Source organism: Chrysoperla carnea, chromosome 3 (assembly GCF_905475395.1).
Source record: "Chrysoperla carnea chromosome 3, inChrCarn1.1, whole genome shotgun sequence".
NCBI classification, from domain to species: Eukaryota; Metazoa; Arthropoda; class Insecta; order Neuroptera; family Chrysopidae; genus Chrysoperla; species Chrysoperla carnea.
Window position 1 is genome coordinate 69,242,268 of NC_058339.1, and position 22,953 is coordinate 69,265,220.

Consider the following 22,953-nt stretch of genomic DNA (forward strand, 5'->3'; position numbering starts at 1 on the left):
ATTTATTGTTGAACAACAAATCCAATAATCCAATCAGATTATTTCAATTTAATTTCATTAATTAAATCAATTTTAAAACATTAATTAAATCAATTTTATTTAACATAAATAAAAAAGCCTTTACAGTTTACATTAATTTTATAATATAATTAATTATACATATTTTATCAGTTTTTTTAAATTATCTAAATAGAAACTGTAAAAGACATCACGTTCACGATTTTTGCCCCCAATTTCCTAGATCAGTTTTTTGTATTTTATAATTACGTATTTCGACTACCAAGTAGTCATTCATCATCAGTATGAATTAGATAATCGTAATTACTCTTATAACTTGGTAGTCGAAATACGTATTTAAAAAATACAAAAAACTGATCTGGGAAATTGGGGCAAACATCGAAATTTATTTCGAAATATCCTAGAGTTCTCATTTATTATCTTTGATAATATTTATATCACGTTTTCAAACAAGTCAAATTCCCAAAATTTGTAGAAAAATCCCTGAACAAAACTGTGGCGATTTCTATTTTCATATTTATTTGACTTGCCTATCATTTGTAATTGGATTCTTGATCAAAAAAATGATTGTATCTAATATCAAATAACAAGAAATGTCTCAACACCCACAGTTTTCAAATCTCTCAGTAACCAAATATTACCTAAACTATTTTCCAAGATATAAGAAAATCTCTATTATTATTTTTTATAAACTTGTATAGATTCGTTTATACAAATTTCCTCTATTTATATACACCTTCTTCGAATATATTGGTGAGTTTTTGATGTTAAAGATTTCAATAAAGTTCAAGAAAGACTTTCAATAAAGTTATTGATATAATTTTCAAAGATGGTAACATTGAAAATAAAATACCTCTTCGGTATTTTATATTGAATTTCAAATAACAATTTCCTGTAACATCCTGTAAATAACTCTATATATACTTACAATAAACAACGTTATCTATAAAATTTTCCACCAAATAAACCATGAGCGTGGTATTATGATGTTTAAAACCGTATTTTAACATTACCGTATTTTCCTAGCTTCATACCCAAACAAACCAGAAAAAAACAATCATTTTTTCATTATTTTTTATGTTTCCATTGAAGTTTTAGAACCGATAACATAATTCTATTTAGCTATAGACATACAGAATGTCCCTTGTTTACAGAAAATTTAAAATATGGACCTACCAAATGAAATGACTCGTTATGAGGAACACAAGTATATTTTTTGTAATCAAAAAGTATAGTAAAGTGCATAGTTTATAACATATAAACACGCTAGAATCAAGAATTCTTTCCTTCCTATATCCGAGACTGCTGTGAGCCCTTAACTAATCAAATATATTGAGTTTCCGAATCGTCTATAAGTTTGACTCGCACTAGATCGATTTTTATACCATGTATATATGAAATATACATAGTATATTAAGTCTAGTCCCAAATTTGTAGCGCTTAAAAATATTGATGCTACGAAAAAAATTTTGGTACAGGTGTTCATAAAAATATATAATTAGTCCAATTTCGGTTGTCCATCCGTCCGTCTGTCTGTCTGTGAATACGATAACTCAAAAACGAAAAAAGATATCAAACTGAAATTTTTTTACAGCGCACTTAGGAAGTAAAAAGTAAGGTCAAGTTCGTAAATGAGCAACATAGGTCAATTGGGTCTTGGTTCCGTAAGACCCATCTTGTAATCCGTTAGAGATAAAATAAAAGTTTAAGTGTAAAAAATGTTCCTTATCAAAGAATAAATATACTTTTGTTTGAAACATTTTTTTGTAAACATCACTGTTTACTCACGAGGGCACACATTAGATGTAAATTTTATAGTATGTATTAATATGGGATTATCAGTTATGTATGTGTAACATGTATAGGTAAATGTGTAATGTGATAGAGTAATCAACACTGTCTATAAAGGGTATTTCAACAGTTAACTCAGTCAATTGTTTGTTTTCACTTGTTTTTTACTTAAACTTCTCTAAGACTAGAATAAAATAGACTAGAATAGAATAAGATAATTCAGAGATCCTTCCTTCGTATATCCGAAATTATTGTGAGCTCTTTCAAAAAAGTACCCTAATAATCCTAAACGAAAGTCTTTTGAACCGTCTGCGTGCAAGTTTTATTCGCATTAGGCCGGTTTTTTTTTTACTTCAACTGTTCTAAGACTATAATAAAATTTTATAAGATATAAACACACGTCCGAAACCAGTGTTAATCTTTAATTTTGGGAAAAAATACCCTAATAGTTAAAAACACATAATTATAAACAAAAATCTTAAGTCTTTCGAATCCTCTGTGCGCAAGTTTGATTCGAACTAGACCGGTTTATTTTACTTAATTTTACTTACTAACACTTTGACTGCTGTTCAATTCTTAATTCTTCATTTTTAAACTTATATTATCATTAAGACCAGATCTAAATATGAAATTTCCAATGAAATGAAAGTTCTAACTTAATTAGAAATAGTCGATGTTGCGATATTTCTATCTGTTATCCGTTAAATCCACATTTTGAATAAATATTTGTAAAACGGAATAGAAATTGTAATCTTTGAAAAAAAAAAAACAAGTGAAAACAAACAATTAACCGAGTTAACTTTTGAAATACCATGTATAGACAGTGTTGATTACACTGTCACATTACACATACATACATGCCACACATACATACATGCCACACATACATAACTGATATTCCGATATAATACCTACATACTATATAATTTGTTAACGCAAAAATGTTTCGGACACAAGACCCAGTTGACCTATGTTGCCCGGTTACGAACTCGACCTCACTTTTTATATCCCGAGGACGCTGTAAAAATTTCAGCTTAATATCATTTTTCGTTTTTGAGCAATCGTGATGACGGACGGGCAGACAGACGACAGACAGACAGACAATCGGAAATAGACTATTTACGTGATTTTATGAACACCTATACCAAAATTTTGTTCGTAGTATCAATATTTTAAAGCGTTACAAACTTGGGACTAAACTTAGTATACCTTGGTATATTTCATATACATGGTATAAAAAAATAAACATTGTAGTGAGTATACATTTTAAGAAAATGCCTTTAATATTCCTATAACAAAAGGTACAAATTTTTGATAAGCCATCCTGTATTGTATACTAGGAAGTTATAAGTTTGAATTGTTTCGAGTATCAACTCAATGGAACATTAAACAATAATAAAATAGCGATTGGAAATGAACTTTTCGTCTATGTTTTTGCCATTATTCGATTTTTTAACAGCTGTTTCACGTTTCAATACTCACTTTCCTGTGTTGTTTTTTAAATACAAAATATACCCTCCCGTTGTTTTAAACTAAAGAAAAATCACTGAGTTAGTTTTAATTTTTTAATTTCAAGTGAAGAAAATGTATATTTTATGCGTATTAATTTCTAAATTTTGTTTTTTCGCAGGTTATTTCACTGGAAGGTTGGACGGATATTATGTATTATGTTCAAGATGCGCATAGTTTTTGGGATTGGATTTATTTTGTTTTATTAATTGTGGTAAGTATTCAGTTCATTAAATTCATTGATAAAGCTCGCAAGACTATCAAGTGATTATTTCTAGAGATGTGCCGACTATGACTTTGGACGACACACCGATTAGTCAATTGCGGCCGATAACGAGGCTGATTAGTCGGCCAAGTCCAACACGGTTACAGGGGTTTTCGGAAATTTTCGTGACGCTTTCTGCTAGCGTATCAGAACACGTTTTGTTTACTTCGCATTGTTTCTTAATTTTTGTTTTTTCACAGTTTTGTCACCATTGTTATAACTTTATTGTGTATCTCTTTATCAAAGTTCGCATTGCTCATAGAGGAGGAAGCGAGACGGGTATACGACTCTTCTACCTATCTCAGTTTCTATAATAGTAATGAGATAGGTAGAAAAAAAATGTTGTCTCTCTGTCTTACTCGTACTTTTGGTTGTCACTGTCTTATTCGTATTTTAGATACAAAAGTCTGAGTAATTTCTCTAAGCCACGTTTTCCCATTCCGGCTATAAAGTTAAGTGTAAGCAGTGCCCAAATATATATTTTATGGAAAAATACATACAAAGTACGAAGCCACATAATCGACGCTTTTTGTTGGCTGGTCGCCGAATAGTCGGAACATCACTAATAATTTCTAAGAAACTTAATCAATTCAAAATATATATGCCGTATCAATGAAAGAATGTACTTTTTCCCATCAAATATGAACATTTTGTGCCTTTTGTGGAAGGTTAGGCGTGGAAACAAAATAAGACCTATTTATACAATTACTATAATGTAAAAAAATGTAGAAAATGGGGTCGTTACGGGCGCAAAGGGTACGTTACGGGATACATAGGGTATGCATAAAATACTTTATGTTTTTCGAATTATAATCAAAACTTTTCTCTTTTATAGAAAAATTTATTTGTGTATAAAAAAAATTTGATGAAATTCAATTTTCCATATTATCTATTTGATTTTAAAATGAAATTCTTGAATTGCAATATTGCATTCTTTTTTTAAATTGAAAACAACCAGAATCAGTATTTTAATACTAGCAATTTAATTTTATGTCTTATGGAAGAACTTTGATCACTTGCATAGCCTTGCATTTATGTTTTTATTTCGTTGTTTTATTTTTAACTATAATGTCAAAAAAGAAAACTTGTTTATTTCGCCCCTTCGTGTATAATATCCAATTCAACAGAATAATTGATCGTTATTATTTCGAAAGTGAGTCGGAAAATTTATTCAACGTTTATTTAAATACAAAATTACACTTTGCCTTGACTGTGGAACGAATTTTAATAATTTTTGGGAACCTAATCAACAAAAAATTTTGTTAAACAATTTCCAATAATATATTAAAAAATCCGCACGTCATTTATCAATTTTGAACAGAGCTAATTTGCATATAAAAAATTTCTTAATTTTCTACCTTTAACTTCCCAGAGGAAGTTAATGTAATGGGGTCGGTTTTGAAAATCTCCAGGTTTATATATTTCCGCGGTTTCAAGGCCGCAATATCCGAATCAAACTTTTTCAATGTGATGTCCGCGTGTGTGTGTGTACGTATGTGCGTATGTTCGTTCGGATTCATTCGCCTTGATTATCTCGCGAACCAGTTATGACATTAACACTGGGTTTATTCGACGCGTAATCGCGTATTTAAGAACTGAAAGAGTTTTCAGCAGAATTAGTTGAGCCGTTTTTAATGGTAATAAAAAAACCTGGAAAAAACTGAATAAACAAAATCTGATAAGTGGATAAAACACATCATTTATCTATGGAGGTAATGGCCGTTCCAGCATAAGCTGCAGTATATGTTCGAAGAATAGTCTATGAAGGCTAACAAGACCTTTTTTAATGTTTTTTCCCCTCTTGGAAGTTAGTCGTGTGGACTACAGGGGTCACACTCACACGACTTCAGTACCACACCGACTATGTATGTTGAAAGAAAATCATCAAGATAGGCGAGCATTTTGTCACTCATTCACAGTTCTAAATATCCAAATTCATATCATTTCTTAATAAGAATAGTGGAATAATAGTGCCCAAGTATCAGTATTCTTAAAATATACATTTTGAAATGTCGGTACGAAGTAAACGCAATTCTTTCATGTCATACTTATCCAAGTGCCAGTTGGCATCATTTTTCCCGAAAAAACAAATATAACTGTTTTAAACAGGAACAATTTAATAAAATCTTATTCCAACAACGATAATAATTTATTTTTATAAATATTAACAAGTAAAGAACAATAATGTTTTTTAACCGACTTCAAACAAAAAAGAAAGAGGTTCTCAATTCGACTGTTTTTTTTTTTTATTGTTTGTTACCTCAGAAATTTGGACTGGGTCCACTGATTTTGATGATTCTTTATCTATTTGAAAGTTCTAGCTTCCCGCGTGGTCCCATTTTAATTTGATCCAGTTCTAACAATGGTACCCATGTGAAAACCATAAGTCTTAAATTTGCATTAAGTATGTGCCCGACAAATGGATGAATAACTGGAAATGGATGAATAAATTAGTTAGTGTGCTTCAGATTCACTAAAAATCATAAAATAAAAGAACTTTAAATATGCACGAATTAATATGCACTAAAAAGTAAAAAATAACGAAAATATAATGTATAGTTACAAATCTTGTTATTTTTGGAGTCGGTGTCAGCCAAGTTTGGAGTCGGTGTCAGACACCGACTCCAAAAATAACAATAATTGTAACTGCATTATATTTTCGTTATTTTTTAGTGCATATTAATTTGTTTTTCAATTGACTTTTTGAAATCGATTTTTTTTTTCTTAAAAGTTTTTTTATTACAACTTAAAAACCATTTTTCGTAATTTTTTCAAAAATATAAAAATGTTATTTGAATTACTATGGTTGCTACACGTACTCAATTTAGCCTTAGCAATCGTCGATTGAAATTTTCAACCAAAAAAGGATCATGATTTATTCCAAATTTATTTACATTATTTAAAGTAAAAGCTAAAATATTTTAAAGCTTATTTCACTTTTTTTTACTTAATCCTATGAAATAATTCATTTCGATTTTATTTATGAATAAAAAATAATAAATACCTACAGGTTAATTTCAAAGAGGGATAATAATACCTTTTTTTTGTAAATATACTGATTTATTTAAATTATTTCAAACTTCAAGTCTTAAGGGATTAATATTAGTAAATACTTCATAAACATTAGAATTTTATACCTTACATAATAAAAAATGTTGGGTTTTTCCAAAATTTTGTGTACTTAAAAATATTATTATTTTTATTTGCATTATAACAATATAACGCACTATCTAAAATCTAGGTGGTGGGTATGCAAATAATTATTTACCGACAAAGATTACCTCTGATAACACAATAAAAAAAAAAGGTTATTAAAACGAAACTGTATTAAATTATTAAAAGTTATATATTTTTAAATGATGTTAAAATCAAGCCTTTTTGTTATATGTAAATAATGATACATGAAACGCTTCTAAGGCTTTATGACTTAAATTATGTTTTATGATTGAGCTACTTACAAAATTTGCTTAAGGTTACTCAATTTTGATTTTTATCTGAAAAAGTTGAAAATTGCATAGTCATAAGAGTAAGGTGGGATATCTTTTCCTATAATATTTAAGGCTCAAGATTTTTGAACTGATACTTTGTCGAAAATTTGTCCGATTGACATATATTGCCTTAATTAGTTTATTGTTTTTACGTTCTGAATCTAAATTTTGAGTTAGGAACCTCAAAAAATCGGGTAAAAATGTATTTTAAGGTAGTACCAGCACCAAAGCAATTTTAGATTTAGGGTTGAAATTATTTGTACCTTGTTTTTAACTTTGATGTTAAATTTTGTTATAACTTCATGAATGATCTGAATCTGCCTTGGTTTTCGAAATATCGAAAGCTAAATAATGAAACAAAATTTTGAATTTTCGATATTTAAAAAATTACTCCAGACATCGAAAAATTTTATTCTTACTTTTCGTCTTAAATTGCCAAGTTATAACATAAGTCACCATTAAATTCTTACCTCAAAATTTAGATTTAGAATCACTAAAGATTGAACTTTCAAAAAAAAAATGAAATTATAAGGTTCAACATCATTTTTATAGAATAAAACTGTTCTTTTACTAAACTGACCGAAGTTAGTAACAGAATAATAGTTCGGCTGGAAAAAATTGCAACTTATCTGGTTCAATCGTTTTTCAGATTTTTCACAATTTTTTTATTAAAAAATCTATAGTAAATTAACGCCATCTAAAAAATTCTTTGCTTATTTTATTAAACAATGCACAGAGTATGTTAAACCATCATTATGGTTTGTTTCAATTTATTTATTATACTTATTCAAATTTTGTAATGTTTTGAGGGTATTAAGGTACTTTAAAAACGACTTACTTCTTTACTGTGTTAAAGTTAAACCCCTTAAATCAAATAGGACAAGTAGGTATATGTATCATTTTATTTAAATTGTAACTGATCAAAATAATTTTTGAAAAAAATACTTGTTTGAATTAAATCAGGTAAATACAGGGTTGTATTTGACAAATGATTGAATTTGTCATGTTTGTTTGGGATATCAAACACATTCCCATGACAATTTCATATATGAATTTCAAAGAAATATCCATCCAAAAAGGTTAATTAATTATTTACGAGAGGATAAAATTCGTCACAATAACTACATGAATTTCAAACGATCAGTTCAAATCTTTAATCTAAATGCCAAGCTTAACGTTGATTGCTTTGATAATTATCACTCAATTTTACTTAAAATAATAATGATTTACCCAATTTTATTCAAAAATTGGCAATGAATGTCGTATAAATCAATCATGAAGAATACAAAGCCGAAACAAAATTGATAAAAAGAATACGGATCTGAAATGGTGGAAGACATGTTTGACAAAAATTATATATTTTGATATTTAAAATTATATATCAGATATTCAAAAAATCAAATCGTTATACTTAAAGTTAAACACGAATGAAAATTATCGAAGAATGCTAGAATTGTTTTTTTTAAAGCTTACGAACAATTCTTATAAGTATGAAACCCCCACCTATTTATCGGACTAAACACTAATTTAAAAACCATTTTTGGAAAAAATGACTGCTCAGCTCGAATAGCAGATTTAGTTCCACATTTTAAGCCTTTAGGATACCGAAAAATATTCTCCAACTTTCCTGTATTTTGATTTTTTGAAGGAATACTACCAAATTTGAAAACTGGGCAGTTAATGTCCCTATAAACCATAAATGATTAAAATGAACCCATTTGCCCTGAATCACTTCTACCCGAAAGGTTCTATGAAAATTGACCTAACGCATTTTCGTAGCCATTAAAAAAGTGAGAGGTGTCGTGGAACACTCGGTAGAAAATATGTTATTTTCGCTATCGATTGATAATTTTGATCTGATAACCTTTCGCATGAGAAGCGGGAATCGTAACCACAAGAACATGGCCTCATTGAGAATACTATACATATTTTAAGATAATAACCAAAACAAACACAGTTCTTTACTCTACATCTCCGAAATTCCTTTAGATGAAACCTACTCTGGTTTCAACACCTAAAACGAGAATGTTAGTTTAATAAAATTAATATGCAGGGTAATTTTATCTTAATACAACTCTGGATATAATCTTAACTTAAATATATGCATAAAATAGAAATAGAGTAATAAACCGTATATTTTAAATACCAAACTAACCAAATTATTTACCTGAACCATTAAACCGAGATGTATTTAATAATATTTGCTCAGATAGAATTCAGTTTCAATTTTGAAATCAAAACAGTATCATCAAAGTTGCATATATTTAAAGTATCTAGATAAAAATGGATACTTCATTAGTTTTAACAGAAATGTTTGTTGAAAAATTACCCGACGTTCAACAATTATTACAAATTGCACCATGGGCAAGTGAAGAAATTGAAGATTTCATACGAATCGGTGAACATTTAATCGAAAAACAACTAATCTTAGAAAGTGTAGTGGAAGAACAAAAAACTGAAATTAGCCATTTATTAAAAAATAATCAACAGTTAATAAAACTAAACAATGAACGAATGGAAATTTATGAAGAATTGGATGCAAAAATACAAGATATTGAAAATGAGAACGAAATTTTAAAAGACGATAAAGCAACGGCTCATCAATGTATACGATCTTTATCTGAAACGATCTCAGCTCTTGAAGAAAAAAATGAAATCTTACAAGAGACCTTACAAAAAACTGCATGTGAAATTGAAAATTATCAGAAACAAATTCAAGATTTATCAATTCAAAAAGATCGTAGCAAGGATTCTTTGTTGGATGAAGAAATTTCACATTTACAAGAAGTAATTAACGCTGCAAATAAAAAATTACAACGTGAAATATCAATGAATAAAACTTTACAGTGCGAGCTAAATGCGAAAATTAGTGATTATGAACTTTTACAACAAAAATACGATAGTCAACTTCTAGGTAATTCTATGAACGAAACAAAATTAAATTGTTCCTGTTACATGTCACTACCGTTAAATATTACACATTTCGAAGAGAATGATATGGAAGAAAATGATGAAGAGAGTTTTGGTAATTTTAAAATAAGTGAACTAAATGATTTTGTGGAAACATCAACGCCACGAAATAAAAATCAAAGATTTCTATTTATCGATCCACCAGCAATTATCAATGAACGTGCAGCCAATCGTTTATCATTGGGTGTTGAATTGATGTCGTCATCAAAACTTACTCCTAAACGTGCTTCGAATCGTTTATCCCTTGGTGATGAATTAATGTTAGCACCAAAACAAACCAATTTAATACCAGTGCAAAAAGTTGATTGTGGTGTACAAACTGATACAAAATATTTATGTTTAATTGCCGAAGATGAAAATTCAATTCCTGAACAACGAAAGATACAAAAGAAAAAATCAAACTTTCAACATTTTTGTAAATTATTACGAAAAATTTTCCCTAAAAAACGTGTAACTAATGTTAAAGGTGAATTAACAATGAATAAAACTTATATGATCCATACCGATCGATACGCTATGGAATGTTTGGATCCAAATATTAGTCATTATGGTAAAACAATTTCGAAAAGTATCAAAAATATTCCAAAGGATTTAATTAATCAAACTGAATTTTCACTTGTGAATTTATCGGGTGATGAAACTACAAGTTCCGTATCTTTAGAAAATTCATCAAATTATTTTAAACAACGAAGGCGATGGACATTTAGTGGGCGTAAAAATCTTACCAAACATTAAGTCATCTTTGTTTAATGTAAAAATATTATGTGCAATAATTGTATTTTAATTTATTGTAAAAAAATTGTTATTTATTGATTGTAAATATGTATATTGACGAAATAAAAACTATGATTTTTTTAAAGATAACTTTATTATTTTTATTTATTTTTAACCTTTCAGATTTATAGTTTAATAAGCAAATTTTAAGGAATTTCCCTTTGGTTAAAATCCAAAATTTTAAAATTTTCTCAATATAGACTCAATGAATGCAAATCTTATTAGTAAATATATTATTTTCAAAAACTGACGACAAAACTGTGGCTTGTTTTCGAGATATATATTTCCGATCACAATTTCATTATATGTATGAAAGTGAGTTAATCTTAATTTTTAAATTACAAAAAAAAAAAATTTTTTTCGTTTGATGATTTTAATTCTGAAATATCAAAATCTAAAAAATTTTTAACTAATTTTTTCACTCATTGAATAAAAGGTAAATAAATGTATCAGCAAAGCAGAAAAATAAAAGAATAAGTAAGGAATTCACGCAAAAATACAAAAAACCAACCTAATTTAATTGTGAATTAGGTGAGTTAGAACAAAAAATGCATAAATCAAGCGTTTTTGGTACTTAAATTAAAAAAATTATTATGAACAAAGTATTAAAAATTTTTGTCGTAATCTGGTTAAGTATATATATAAAAGAAGGACAATACGAAGCCAACAAATTTTACGCCAATTATTCATCTTTTTTTTATTTTACAATGAAAACAAAAAATCAAAAAAAATTTCTTAATAAAAAATTGTCTTTTCAACTTGTTGAAAAATTAACTGTAAATTTCCAACGATAATAAAAATCTTATTATAAAGTATTTAGAATACACCATAATTTTTTCAAATGTTTAAATTAATATTTAATACCTTTAAAAAATTATTTAGTGTGAGATACTCGTATTTGACGCTATTACGACAATCTAAAAATAACGCAAAAAGGACTACTTTCAGCGTAAAATTAAAACACTAAATAATGGAGGTGGACTTTCGGTAGTGGGAGTTTTTTATAGTAAACTTCCTCCTCTCCAAGAATTTTCATTTCTTAAATATTATTATGAAATATTGCCGAAAAATAAAATACCTTTTTTCATCTTTATTTGTTTTTATGTGCTAAAAAAATACTTCTGGTACATTTTTCTAAACATCATTCGAAATCCAATAAGCTATTGCATGTGTTTTTACGACCATTATTTCTAGATTTCACCAACTTGAACTTATTAACTAGACTGGGAATTATCCACACTAAATTATTTCGTTGTCCATGTGATATTTAGCTACAGAAATATATTCTCCTTGTTTTAAGAAAGTTTCTAAACTGATTCTTACAAATTTTTTGAAAATTATTATTATATGTAATTTATTTTGTATTTACAAATATATTTTTTTTGTTACAGATTGGTTCATTTTTTATGATAAATCTATGTTTAGTCGTAATTGCTACACAATTTAGTGAAACAAAAAAACGTGAAATGGAACGTATGAGATTAGAGAGGGAACGATTTCGATCAACTAGTACACTAGCATCAAGTACAAATAATAGCGAACCGACCACCTGTTACGCAGAGATAGTCAAATACATTGCCCACTTGTGGCGTCGTGGCAAACGTCGTATACTTAAGAAATATCGATTATATAAGTATGAACGACAACAGCGTCGTGAACAAAAAGCAATCGAAGCCGGTATTCAACCGCATCAGGAAATCTCGTCAATGTTAAATGTTGGTCATCGTAAGATTATGTTTCATCATCCGGCATGTCCACGCATGACAAATGTAAGATTTTTTATATACTTTTGAAAATTATTTGCTTTTTCAGTGTGAACTTTGCTCGTGTCAAAAAAAAGGTCTTATCCAATTTCAATCATGTAAGCCTTGTTGAAATGATACAAAACGCGAAATAGCTGTCGACATTCTCTCTAATCATTAAGCGTCACCTATAGAGATACTAAAAAAATTCTCTCTCTAAGGGATGCTAATTCTAGAAACACGTCGCCAAATTCCTTTAAAATTAAATAACCACAGTTATTAAAAACCTTACATATAAACCAACCTCGTAGTTTAAATTTAAACAACTAATTTATAACATTCGTTTTCAAACTAATTACATTTTGAAAATTACATTTCAATTTACTTCTCATTCTCAAAGAACTAACCTGTTACAAAGTGAGTAACACAACTGCATGTCTTCTTTAATGTCTTTTAACTGTAAATGTCAAGAACGATCCAAAGAACATTTTGGGAGCGGTTTTAAAAAGTTTCACAGAAAGTCATTTTTATATCTAATCTAGCGGAGTCCGTGTAATAAAATGATGAAATATATTTCGGTTTTTGAATATTTCATTTTCATTTTATGACTAGTTTTGACTAATTTTCTAGGAAATGTCAAAATTCGTGTGTTGATGATAACATGTATATAATACACTCTAAAGTAAACTGCATGATGTTTTATCAAATCTTTTTAAGGATGTTCAATCTCCGATGCAAATATTGATATACTCAATTTTTACAAAAATAAAGAGAAAAATGAAATATTCATAATTTAATTAAACAAAGTTTTAACCATGTTATTCTGCATAATTTTTCGAAAGGGAAATGTTATTTTCGATTTATGGGCATCTTGCTAATAAAAGCGCAATGCAAATAACTTTATATTCGTATAATTATATGAGACCTGTAAAGTTGAAAAATTCTCAGCCAAAATTATCTTAGCATTAAAGTTTTGTCATATCAATTTTTAATCCATTCTAATCAGTAATTTTTTAATTAAAAAAAAAATTTAGAGATCTTTTGTGTGAGTTTGCAAATGTGCAGGTGCACACAAGAGTTTTACAGTTTTTGAAACATCTACAAAATCACAATTGATAATTTGCAGTTTCTATATTATGGAGACAGATAAAGGAGGCTCGTTTCCAACTTGAAGGTGTCTGTTAGAAACTAATAAGACGGTTACAAATTTTCAACTCTGCCATAACTAGTTTCAAGAATTTACAATTCATTTATTTCCAACTTTAGCAGAAGCTAGTGAGATGGGTTGGCGTACAGAGAGTGGACCATTTTAATATATCACCTGAATATCTTGTTTTGTAGTTAACCAATCAAAAATTGCAGAGTTTAATAGGGGACATCAAAATTTGACATCAGATTGGACCTAGTTTTCCGAATTTCTTTAACAGACAATTTAGACCCTAAACGGTAAGAGATACCATAACACTTCAAATTAGAAAGTTGATCCTCATAAAAAAACTAACAACTTTTGTTTGAAACATTTTTTCTAATGGGTGTTTTCTATCGATTAAGTGCAATAATGATATATTTTTAAGTTACATTTCCTCCGAAAGCTGATAATTTTCGAAAAAATGGTTTTGGTGAAAAATATTTGTTTTTTTATGAGTGTCAACTTTCTAATTTAAAATGTTATTCTATCTCTTACCGTTTAGGATCTAAATTGGCTATTAAATAAACCCGAAGAACTAGGTCCAACCTAATGTCAAAACATGATGTCTCCTATCAAACTCTACAACTTTTATTCAAGTTATTTTTTTATTGGTTAGCTACAAAACAATATATTTTGATTAAAATGGCCCACCCTGTATATTAAAGAAGCTTCATGTCTATGCTAGAATTCACTTTAATTTAGTGTTTCGAATAACCTAAAACAATAATAAAAAAGAATACAAACACGAGCAAAGTCCACACTGTACAACAACAATAAGCACATTTATTTCTAATTTCAAAAATAATTTTACCTCTACATACACAGAAACAAGTATCTGTAACAACACAAGCAATAACCGTACAACAACCATTACAATCAATAAGTTGTACTGCTGTTTCCGGTTCCACATCCACTGGTGGAGCTGTTGGAGGTGTTGGTGGAGGAGGAGGTGGGAATGTTGGTCTAGGTGGTGTTGTAGAAACTATATCATCATCATCACATGTACATAACAACAATACAACAAATAATAATAATCGTACAACGGTGGTGACTGGATCAACAATGGTGGGTGCGAGCGGTGCTCATGATATGAGTGGAAGTGCAACAGGAAGTAATCATAATGTAATCGGAATACAACCAAGTAGTTGTAGTCCACATACAGCTGGACCACCATCATCGAATGATATCATTGTATTACAATCATCATCAACAACGGATGGTATTGAAACAGCTATCACAACTCGACGACCAGGATTATTACGTGTACCATCGACATCGACCACTGATTCTATGTTAAATGATGTAAGTCTATAGTCACGTCCACACTTGTTGAGTTTGTGCAATTGTTTAGCACCACTCTCGATGATGAAAAACTGTAGAAGAATATATCTTTCGAAACCATGACGATGTTATCGATAAAATTGTCTTTACAGCAAACAGTATGTCAAAATATATTTGTATGTTAGTTTGTCAAAATATGTTTGCAAATCAGTCAAAAAACCTAATTTTTTCTAAAATGGAATGCTTTTATAGGCGTTACGGTTTGACCTGGCCAAGAATTATATGCGACATAAAAAAAGCCCTCTTGTTGAGAATACTCAATTCATGGAACTTGACTCAACGCAGACCATATCGAGTCGACAAACGTACATCTTTTTAACATTTTAATAAAAATCAACTTCTTTGTAGCTACTTTCGTCTTCAAAAATTCTGCTTTATGTGTGCCTAACAATTCTAATCCAAAATTCTTAAACAAGAGATTCCCAAAAAAAAACTCCCATAAAGCGAATTTCCAAACAAAAAGAAAAGATAATCGAAATCAAATTATCAGGGTCAATTCGGATTTAATACAGGACATGATCTAGCATTGAATACGATACAGTCTGTCTGATTTGAGTACGAGATCATAGTTGCTATAGGGAGAATGAGGCATCAAACTCAGTGGCACGGAAAGAATATGACACCTTGCTTACATAAGCATGTGATTCCCGTAACCGAAGTTACTCTATAATGTTCAAAATCAGATTTCAGATTTAACGGGAAGCAGGAAACAAGTTTGGTTTAACCATATCTTAGACGTTCTTCAGATGAAGAATTCTTACTTTACGAATAGAAAAGTGAAATTGGTTTTTAAAAATCTTTACTAGTATCAAATGATAAAACCCCGATTCGTGTGGTTTGTACCGGTGAAAATCTATCGGACCCATGCATAGAATTAATCCTTATAAGCTATGGGCAATCGCTGCTAGTGTGGCCAGTTACAGCTAGTGGACTTTCGTGCAGGACTATTCAACCCATGATCACTATTATAAGTTTAATTTCCAGTTTATGAACACATTTTTGTGTTAAATGATTTATGATGAATGAAAATTATTGAAAATTAATTAATTTTCATTTGTTTTTCCATGAGGTAAATTCAATTATTAATCATAGAAGAGATTATGTGTTTTATTCCTTTATTCAGCTTTTATTCTGTTTTTAATGACAATAGAGATAGAAACCATTGTTTTATTCCACTCAGTTCATATAAAACTTGTTTCATAAATTTCCACAAATTCCATCGATTCAGAACATTTAATGCAAATTTTCAAGCATTAGACTTCGTTTTCCCTTCATAGGGTGATGAAAAAGTTTTTCAAAAATTTATGAAAAAACAATTTTCAATTCCTCAATTATTATTTGCAAATTAGATTTCATTCAAAATTTCCGAAACTATAGCCTCTGATAGTTGTTAAGGAGTCTCCACTATAATGAAGTGTTAGAACACGGGTTTTTAAGTGCTTGGGCCAAAAAATCTATCGATGTTAAGCATTAATATACCAAACTGTTTGAAGATGTATGGATTCCGACCAATTTGTTTGTATCAGAATTTTGTGAAGCTACATAGTCCTATCCATGATCTTGTAGGAAAAATGGTTGGGCAAACATGATGATGCACAAACATGAATATGGGCAAATGGTTTTATCGGGTATGGTGGAATTTTAGAAACGAAATTTCATAAGTCTGCTTTTTTCCCCGAAATAATCATTTTAATATATAATACAGGCGCTGGAAGGAGTTGAATGCAAAATATAAGGACCGCATTTTGTCAATTAATTGCTAGGAGTTCTATTGGTTCAATTTTTGCATACACCCTCCCCGTCCTTAAACCCAGTCAAATGTTATCTTTTAACCAAATAAAGCTACGATTTGTATTTTCGGTCATTTAACATCAAAAAGGAACTTTGTGATTTTTTTCGTAAAGTGGACCATTTTCAAATTGTTGACAGTTTAAAATTTGGAAAACTCCAAAAAGGTCATTTTCATTAAATTTTTGAGCTTATCAAAATCCTAAAATTATCTTTGAACATAATTTGAAAAGTTCTAAAGCCTCGATTTTGAACATTTCAAAAGATATATAATTCTTACACATTGTTTTTAATGGAAATTAAACATCTTTTTAAGAATTGAAGAATGAGCCTCTAGAATGAAGTAGCCTGTAATTATTCTTCAGAGCTTTATTAATGTTCAAACATTATTTTAGGATTTTATAAGCTAAAAAAACCAATTTTAAGTCCCATTTTTCAGCTTTTATGGCCTTTTTGGAGTTTAATCAAACATTAAATGATCCAAAAAACCTTAGGGAACTTTATTTGGTTCAAAACATTGACATTTGACTGTTACTGTGGAGAGGAGGGATATGTAAAAATTTGACCAATTGGGTTTCTGGCACCATCGGGAATATTAGTTAATCTATAAGCATTTTTGAACAAGAATCATTTGAAAAAATGCCTCATATTTTGCACACTCAACTTCCGGTCTAATAAAAATTTTTATAATAAACTGAAATAAATCTTTTACATATAATCTGAGTGGTTATTTTTTTACATAAAGGTAACATTACAATTGTTATCGCCACCATCACAGGCTGCAGCTCGAAGACGTTCATCTGTCATGTTTAGTGACATAGTTTTATTACATGGTGGAAATGGTGCTGTAAGTACTGGTGGTGGTGGGAGCTCTCCGGGAAGTGGTTCACTACCACAAAATTCTGTATTAAATCCTGGAAACATAACAAATTCAACAGCTGAACGTAATGTGTGTTCTAGTGAAAAAATGACACAAACTGGTAAGTGAACAAAATAAAATAAAAAACTAGATATAAAGTAGTTTGTTTTGTTTTGCATATCATTATAGTCCAGGAGCCAATATCGAGTAAGCTGTCAATTGTTTTTTACAAGTCATTCCTTAAAGACAGTCTACGTATAGAATGACTCCAGCGCCAATTTCAGACATAGTGGTCCTAAATATGAATAATTGAGGTGGACAAGAAACAGTTTAATATGTCAGAGAGACTCATTCGTTGATTTATTTTGTCTTTACAAAATTGACTTTGACTTTCATTATGATTGTTTTTACGTGCCGGCGGTAGTTACGTAAATTGGCAGAATTTTTACGCATGCACTCACGCAGACTCCAGTTCTTTACAATCCGATTCATTTTATTACCGATTTCTCTTATTCACTGATTACTACAGTGTTTGGTGGCAATTTTCCCACAAGCTCTTTGACTTTAATAATATATGTATATCGTATACATTTATATAATTTTAAAAAACTTTTACGTTATCACTCTGGTTGTAAGTATTGGCTGACCTAGAAACAGAAAAAGCAAAAAAAGTATGTTTTATATCCTGTAAAAATAGTCAAAGCCCGTAAAGTAGAAATTACTGAAAATTAAATTATAAAATACGGAAGAAACTTAAAAAGCTAAAGAAATCATTAAGGTCTGGTTAACTTTTAAACTTGAACCAATTTGTTTAGAACTAGACGTACAAAAGTGGAAATTGTTTTAATCATTCTTGACTTCAATATGAAGAAAAATCCAGGTTTTGGTGGTACTTGAACCCACGACATTTTACATTTCGAACCCCTCCTCTTGCTAAGCTACAAAATTTGTAAAGAAGAACATGTCAATTATCATTTTTCAAACAGAATAATAACATTGAAACATTGCCCTAGATTCCATAAGCTATTTCCAATCCTTTTTTTTCTGACAAATAATCAACAATACCACTTAAGTGGCAATTTTTCATTTCAAATGAATAAAACACTTGATTCTAGTTTTGCCACGAATGATTGAATAAATCTTCACATTTCGGATTTGGGCGTTACATAAATAGATATATTACTAAATATAAACTTTACGTAGAATCGTAGAATATTCTATGTGTAACATATAGAATATGTATTAGCAGAACTGTGAAAATGTGTATATAATATTCTCAAAATAAAATAAATAAATAGAAAAAAATATGCGATAAAAACTTTAAAATGGTAAATTAGGTTTTAAATAGTTTTTAAAAAAGGTTTACTTTACAAACAGAATTGGATTAATTCCCTAACAAATCCCAGGCTAAACATACACCCGACAACTGAAACACATTGTTATCAAGTTTTTTTAAGATCTTAAGCGATTTTTTTTCTTTTTTTATCCTCAATTATTTTAGTTTATTAGAACCCAAAATTACAACAATGTGATTCGTTTTTCGGACTAAATAGATGCATCCTCAAGATATGACAAGTTTGGGTGAAATCAGAAATAATTCCAAACGCTCGATTAACGCAGTCATTTTACTAAATCAGTGAATTATCTAAATCAGGGAATTGTCTAAATCAATTCGATTTATCTGGAAAAAACTGCAATTTTTATATTTATTACAAAGTAAAATTTTTCTCCCTAATAAATAGTAGAAAAACACAACCATTGACACTAATTTGTGTTTATTTTATTATCATTTATTGGAACATTAATGTTCCAGGCGATTTATTGACTCAATTAATAATATTTTCTGTCAAAATTAACCCAAAATTACCATAATTACATAAATATTTTATTATTTATCAATAATGCCTACATATCGAATTTATGTACTTCGAATATGGAAACAATTTCTAAATTTATGAACAGTTTCTCTGCCATTTTCAATATAAATTTACACTGGGGTTTCTTGACAATGATTTCTCTACCTTTCCACAATAATTTCAAGCATTCCTTTTCTAGCTGAAATTTTATATAGATGCTTCACTTTTTTGATTTTGCTAAGTAGTCAAAAAAGGCAAACATCGCCTTTCGCCTTTATACAATTAAAAAATGATGTCTCTTTAATTGGCCGTCAATAATCACCCGTTTTAAAATAGGGCACAGAAGTCTTTTTTTTTTTTTGAGTATTTTTTCTTTTAAGTGAGTGGGTGGAAGTTTAGAATTAACAAAATTATATCTACGATCTCATATCGATTAAGGCTTTACAGTTCGAAGATATTCGAATGATTTCTCAAACCTAGTGCAGTGAAATAAAAACAAGTGAAATTTACTAAATTTAAAAAAAAAATCGAAAAATTTTTCGGGTACTTAACCCTAAACTCTCATTTGGAACATATCTAAGAACACTCTCCATTGAATTACCTTTTTCCTTAGAGCCTTCTACAAACAGAACTGATTTTGAGTGTCATCTCGCACTTGAAACATAGCTAAGAACACTCTTCATTAAATTACTTTCAAATGAAACAACTAAACCAAATCGGTTCATCCGCCTATCTAGGATGCTACAGGCAAGCAGAGAGACAGACAGACACACACACATAGCGATCAAACTTATAACACCCCTTTTTTTAGTTTGGGGGTTAAAAGAGTGATTTTCTTAATTGTATTTTAAATTATCTCAAATCATAAATCTGGCGAATTTCCGCAGAAAGAACAAATTGGCTTCTTACGAACAAACGCTTCTTTAAAAAATAACACGAAAACTAATAAATTTGTATATTAATTAAAAAAATATTTTTTTGTTATTTATAATTGACAGATCCGTTCCCGCTGCAAATAAAAATTAACCCAGAACTATGTGTTTCTGCCTATTCAACAGGTGATGGAAACATATGGCAAATATCACCTACAATACCAACCTCAACACCTGGTGGTAATCTAAATACGACCACAATAGCACCACTAAATCAAACGGGTACTGGTGTCACGGAATATTGTGAATTAAATAATGGTGAAACAATGACATGCCAAGAACTATTAGCGCTGTCTGGTGCTTTATCTGCAGCCTTACCCACTGGTCAGATTGCATTAGATTCATTTTTTAATTCACTAACAAAAGGTATTAATACAACTCAATTATCTTCTTCACAAGTAAAACAAAATACCGGCAGCGGCCAACCAGTGCCAACGAAAATGTATTTAACATCACAATCACAATATCCAATAATTGAAGAAGATTTTTCTTGTTGCCAAGAATTGTATGAATGGGAAATCGAAAAACGACAACGTCGATCGAAACGCATACAAAAGTTATGGTGTTGTTGTCGAGGAATAAGTAAATTTTTACGTTGTTGTAAACGTTCTATTAAATCGTTAGTGGAACAGAAATATTTTCAACAGGGCATTTTATTAGCCATTTTAATTAATACATTATCAATGGGTATTGAGTATCATAATCAGCCGGAAATGTTAACACATATTGTGGAGATAAGCAACATTGTGTTGTCAGCATTATTTGCTGTTGAAATGTTGTTAAAAGTGATTGCGGAAGGTCCATTTGGTTATATTTCGAATGGTTTTAATGTATTTGATGGAATTATCGTTATTTTAAGGTAAGTTTTGAAACCCCATAGATACTTTTGTAATACTAACTTATCGTCCAATTTTGAAAACGATTTCTTTATTAACTATAAATATTATTTCATCGATTTGAAAATGTGAGCAATAGACCTAAATTTGAAAAATTGGTTTATACACCTGATTAGTGTTTGCTATCACATTGGATTATTATTGTTTAAAAATAATAATAATCCTTCTATTCTAATATATTATTATAAATTTTTTTCGATTAAATCGGTATCAGAAGAGAGTTTTTGGATATTCTTGAGTGAATCAGTTGAGTGAAATCATTGTCGAAAATCATGAAAGTGTGGTTGATTTACCGATAACGCGAATAATTTCCAAGATAGAGCCTAATGTCCATTCGGAATACTTTTCATACAGGTTTTCTTTTTTTTTTAATACTTTTCATATAGGTTTTCAGGCGATATCTTAAAAAAAAACTCATCGCACCATGGAATGAAAAACATCGGATGTTTTCAATGATCGAAACTTTTCTTTTCAATTTTTTCGAATTTCCAACCCTTGAAAAAAACCCCAAAAATTGAAAAAAAAAATATTTCCCCTGATTTTTATGAAACTCAGTGTATAAGGTAATTTTGACCCAATTCCACTCGAAGAGCCATTATCTCCTAATCGGATAAGGCAATTTTTTACAAAATATTTAAAAAAGAGTAAGGCAACAATTTAGATTATTCGAGTTTTTAAAGAACCCCGCAATATTAAATAAGAAAATGGCTTTCTGTGAAACTTTGTCAAACCGGACCCCAAAATGTTTTTCAGATTGTTATGATCAAAAACTCTCATAACCACAGAACTTTTTGACGAGTAATTTTCGAACTACAGACGATCAAAGCTACATATATATTATATTTATAGTACACCTATATGACTAGGAGAATGGCTTTCTGTGGAACTTTTTCAAACCGCACACAAAATGATCTTCCGGTCCTTGTGATCAAAAGCTCCCGCGGCCACAAAAATTTTTAACGGGTAATTTTCGAGCTATGGGCAATCAAAGATGCACATAGGCAATCATAGATGCTCGTTAAAAATTTTTGAAGCCGTGAGAGCTTTTGATCAGAATGATTCAAAGAACATTTTAGGGTGGATTAGAAAAAGTTTCACTGAAAGCCACTTCCTTATCCAATATTGCGAGGTCCAAAGAAAAGTAAGCCAAATTCCTTTTTCGATATTTAAAGATGAAAATTTTTTTCTAATTCGCCTGTATATTTCGACTCCCAATAGAAATAATAAAAATTGTTTTTACTTATTTTTTTGTTTTATTTTTCTTTTTTGTCTCTTCTAGTGCCGTTGAATTATGTCAATCATTTCTTCATGGTGATCGTGAAAGTTCTGGTTTATCTGTATTACGTACATTTCGTCTTTTACGTATATTAAAATTAGTACGTTTTATGCCGAATTTACGTCGACAATTATTTGTTATGTTGCGTACAATGGATAATGTTGCTGTATTCTTTTCATTACTAATTTTATTCATTTTTATATTCAGGTAAGAGTTGTTGTTTTTTTTTATATTTACGATTTTATACGATTCTTTACTT

At 29.5% G+C, this 22,953-nt stretch overlaps 1 protein-coding gene across 1 annotated transcript in view; it reads left to right on the top strand.

The window, feature by feature from the left end:
* LOC123296206 (voltage-dependent T-type calcium channel subunit alpha-1G-like) overlaps positions 1-22,953 on the top strand; it is a 103,335-nt gene that overhangs the window by 55,593 nt on the left and 24,789 nt on the right. The window contains exons 5-10 of the mRNA XM_044877667.1: positions 3,440-3,532; positions 12,207-12,584; positions 14,572-15,048; positions 17,621-17,855; positions 20,649-21,381; positions 22,698-22,901. Coding sequence (XP_044733602.1) covers positions 3,440-3,532; positions 12,207-12,584; positions 14,572-15,048; positions 17,621-17,855; positions 20,649-21,381; positions 22,698-22,901 — 2,120 coding nt within the window. The remainder of the gene's footprint in view (positions 1-3,439; positions 3,533-12,206; positions 12,585-14,571; positions 15,049-17,620; positions 17,856-20,648; positions 21,382-22,697; positions 22,902-22,953) is intronic.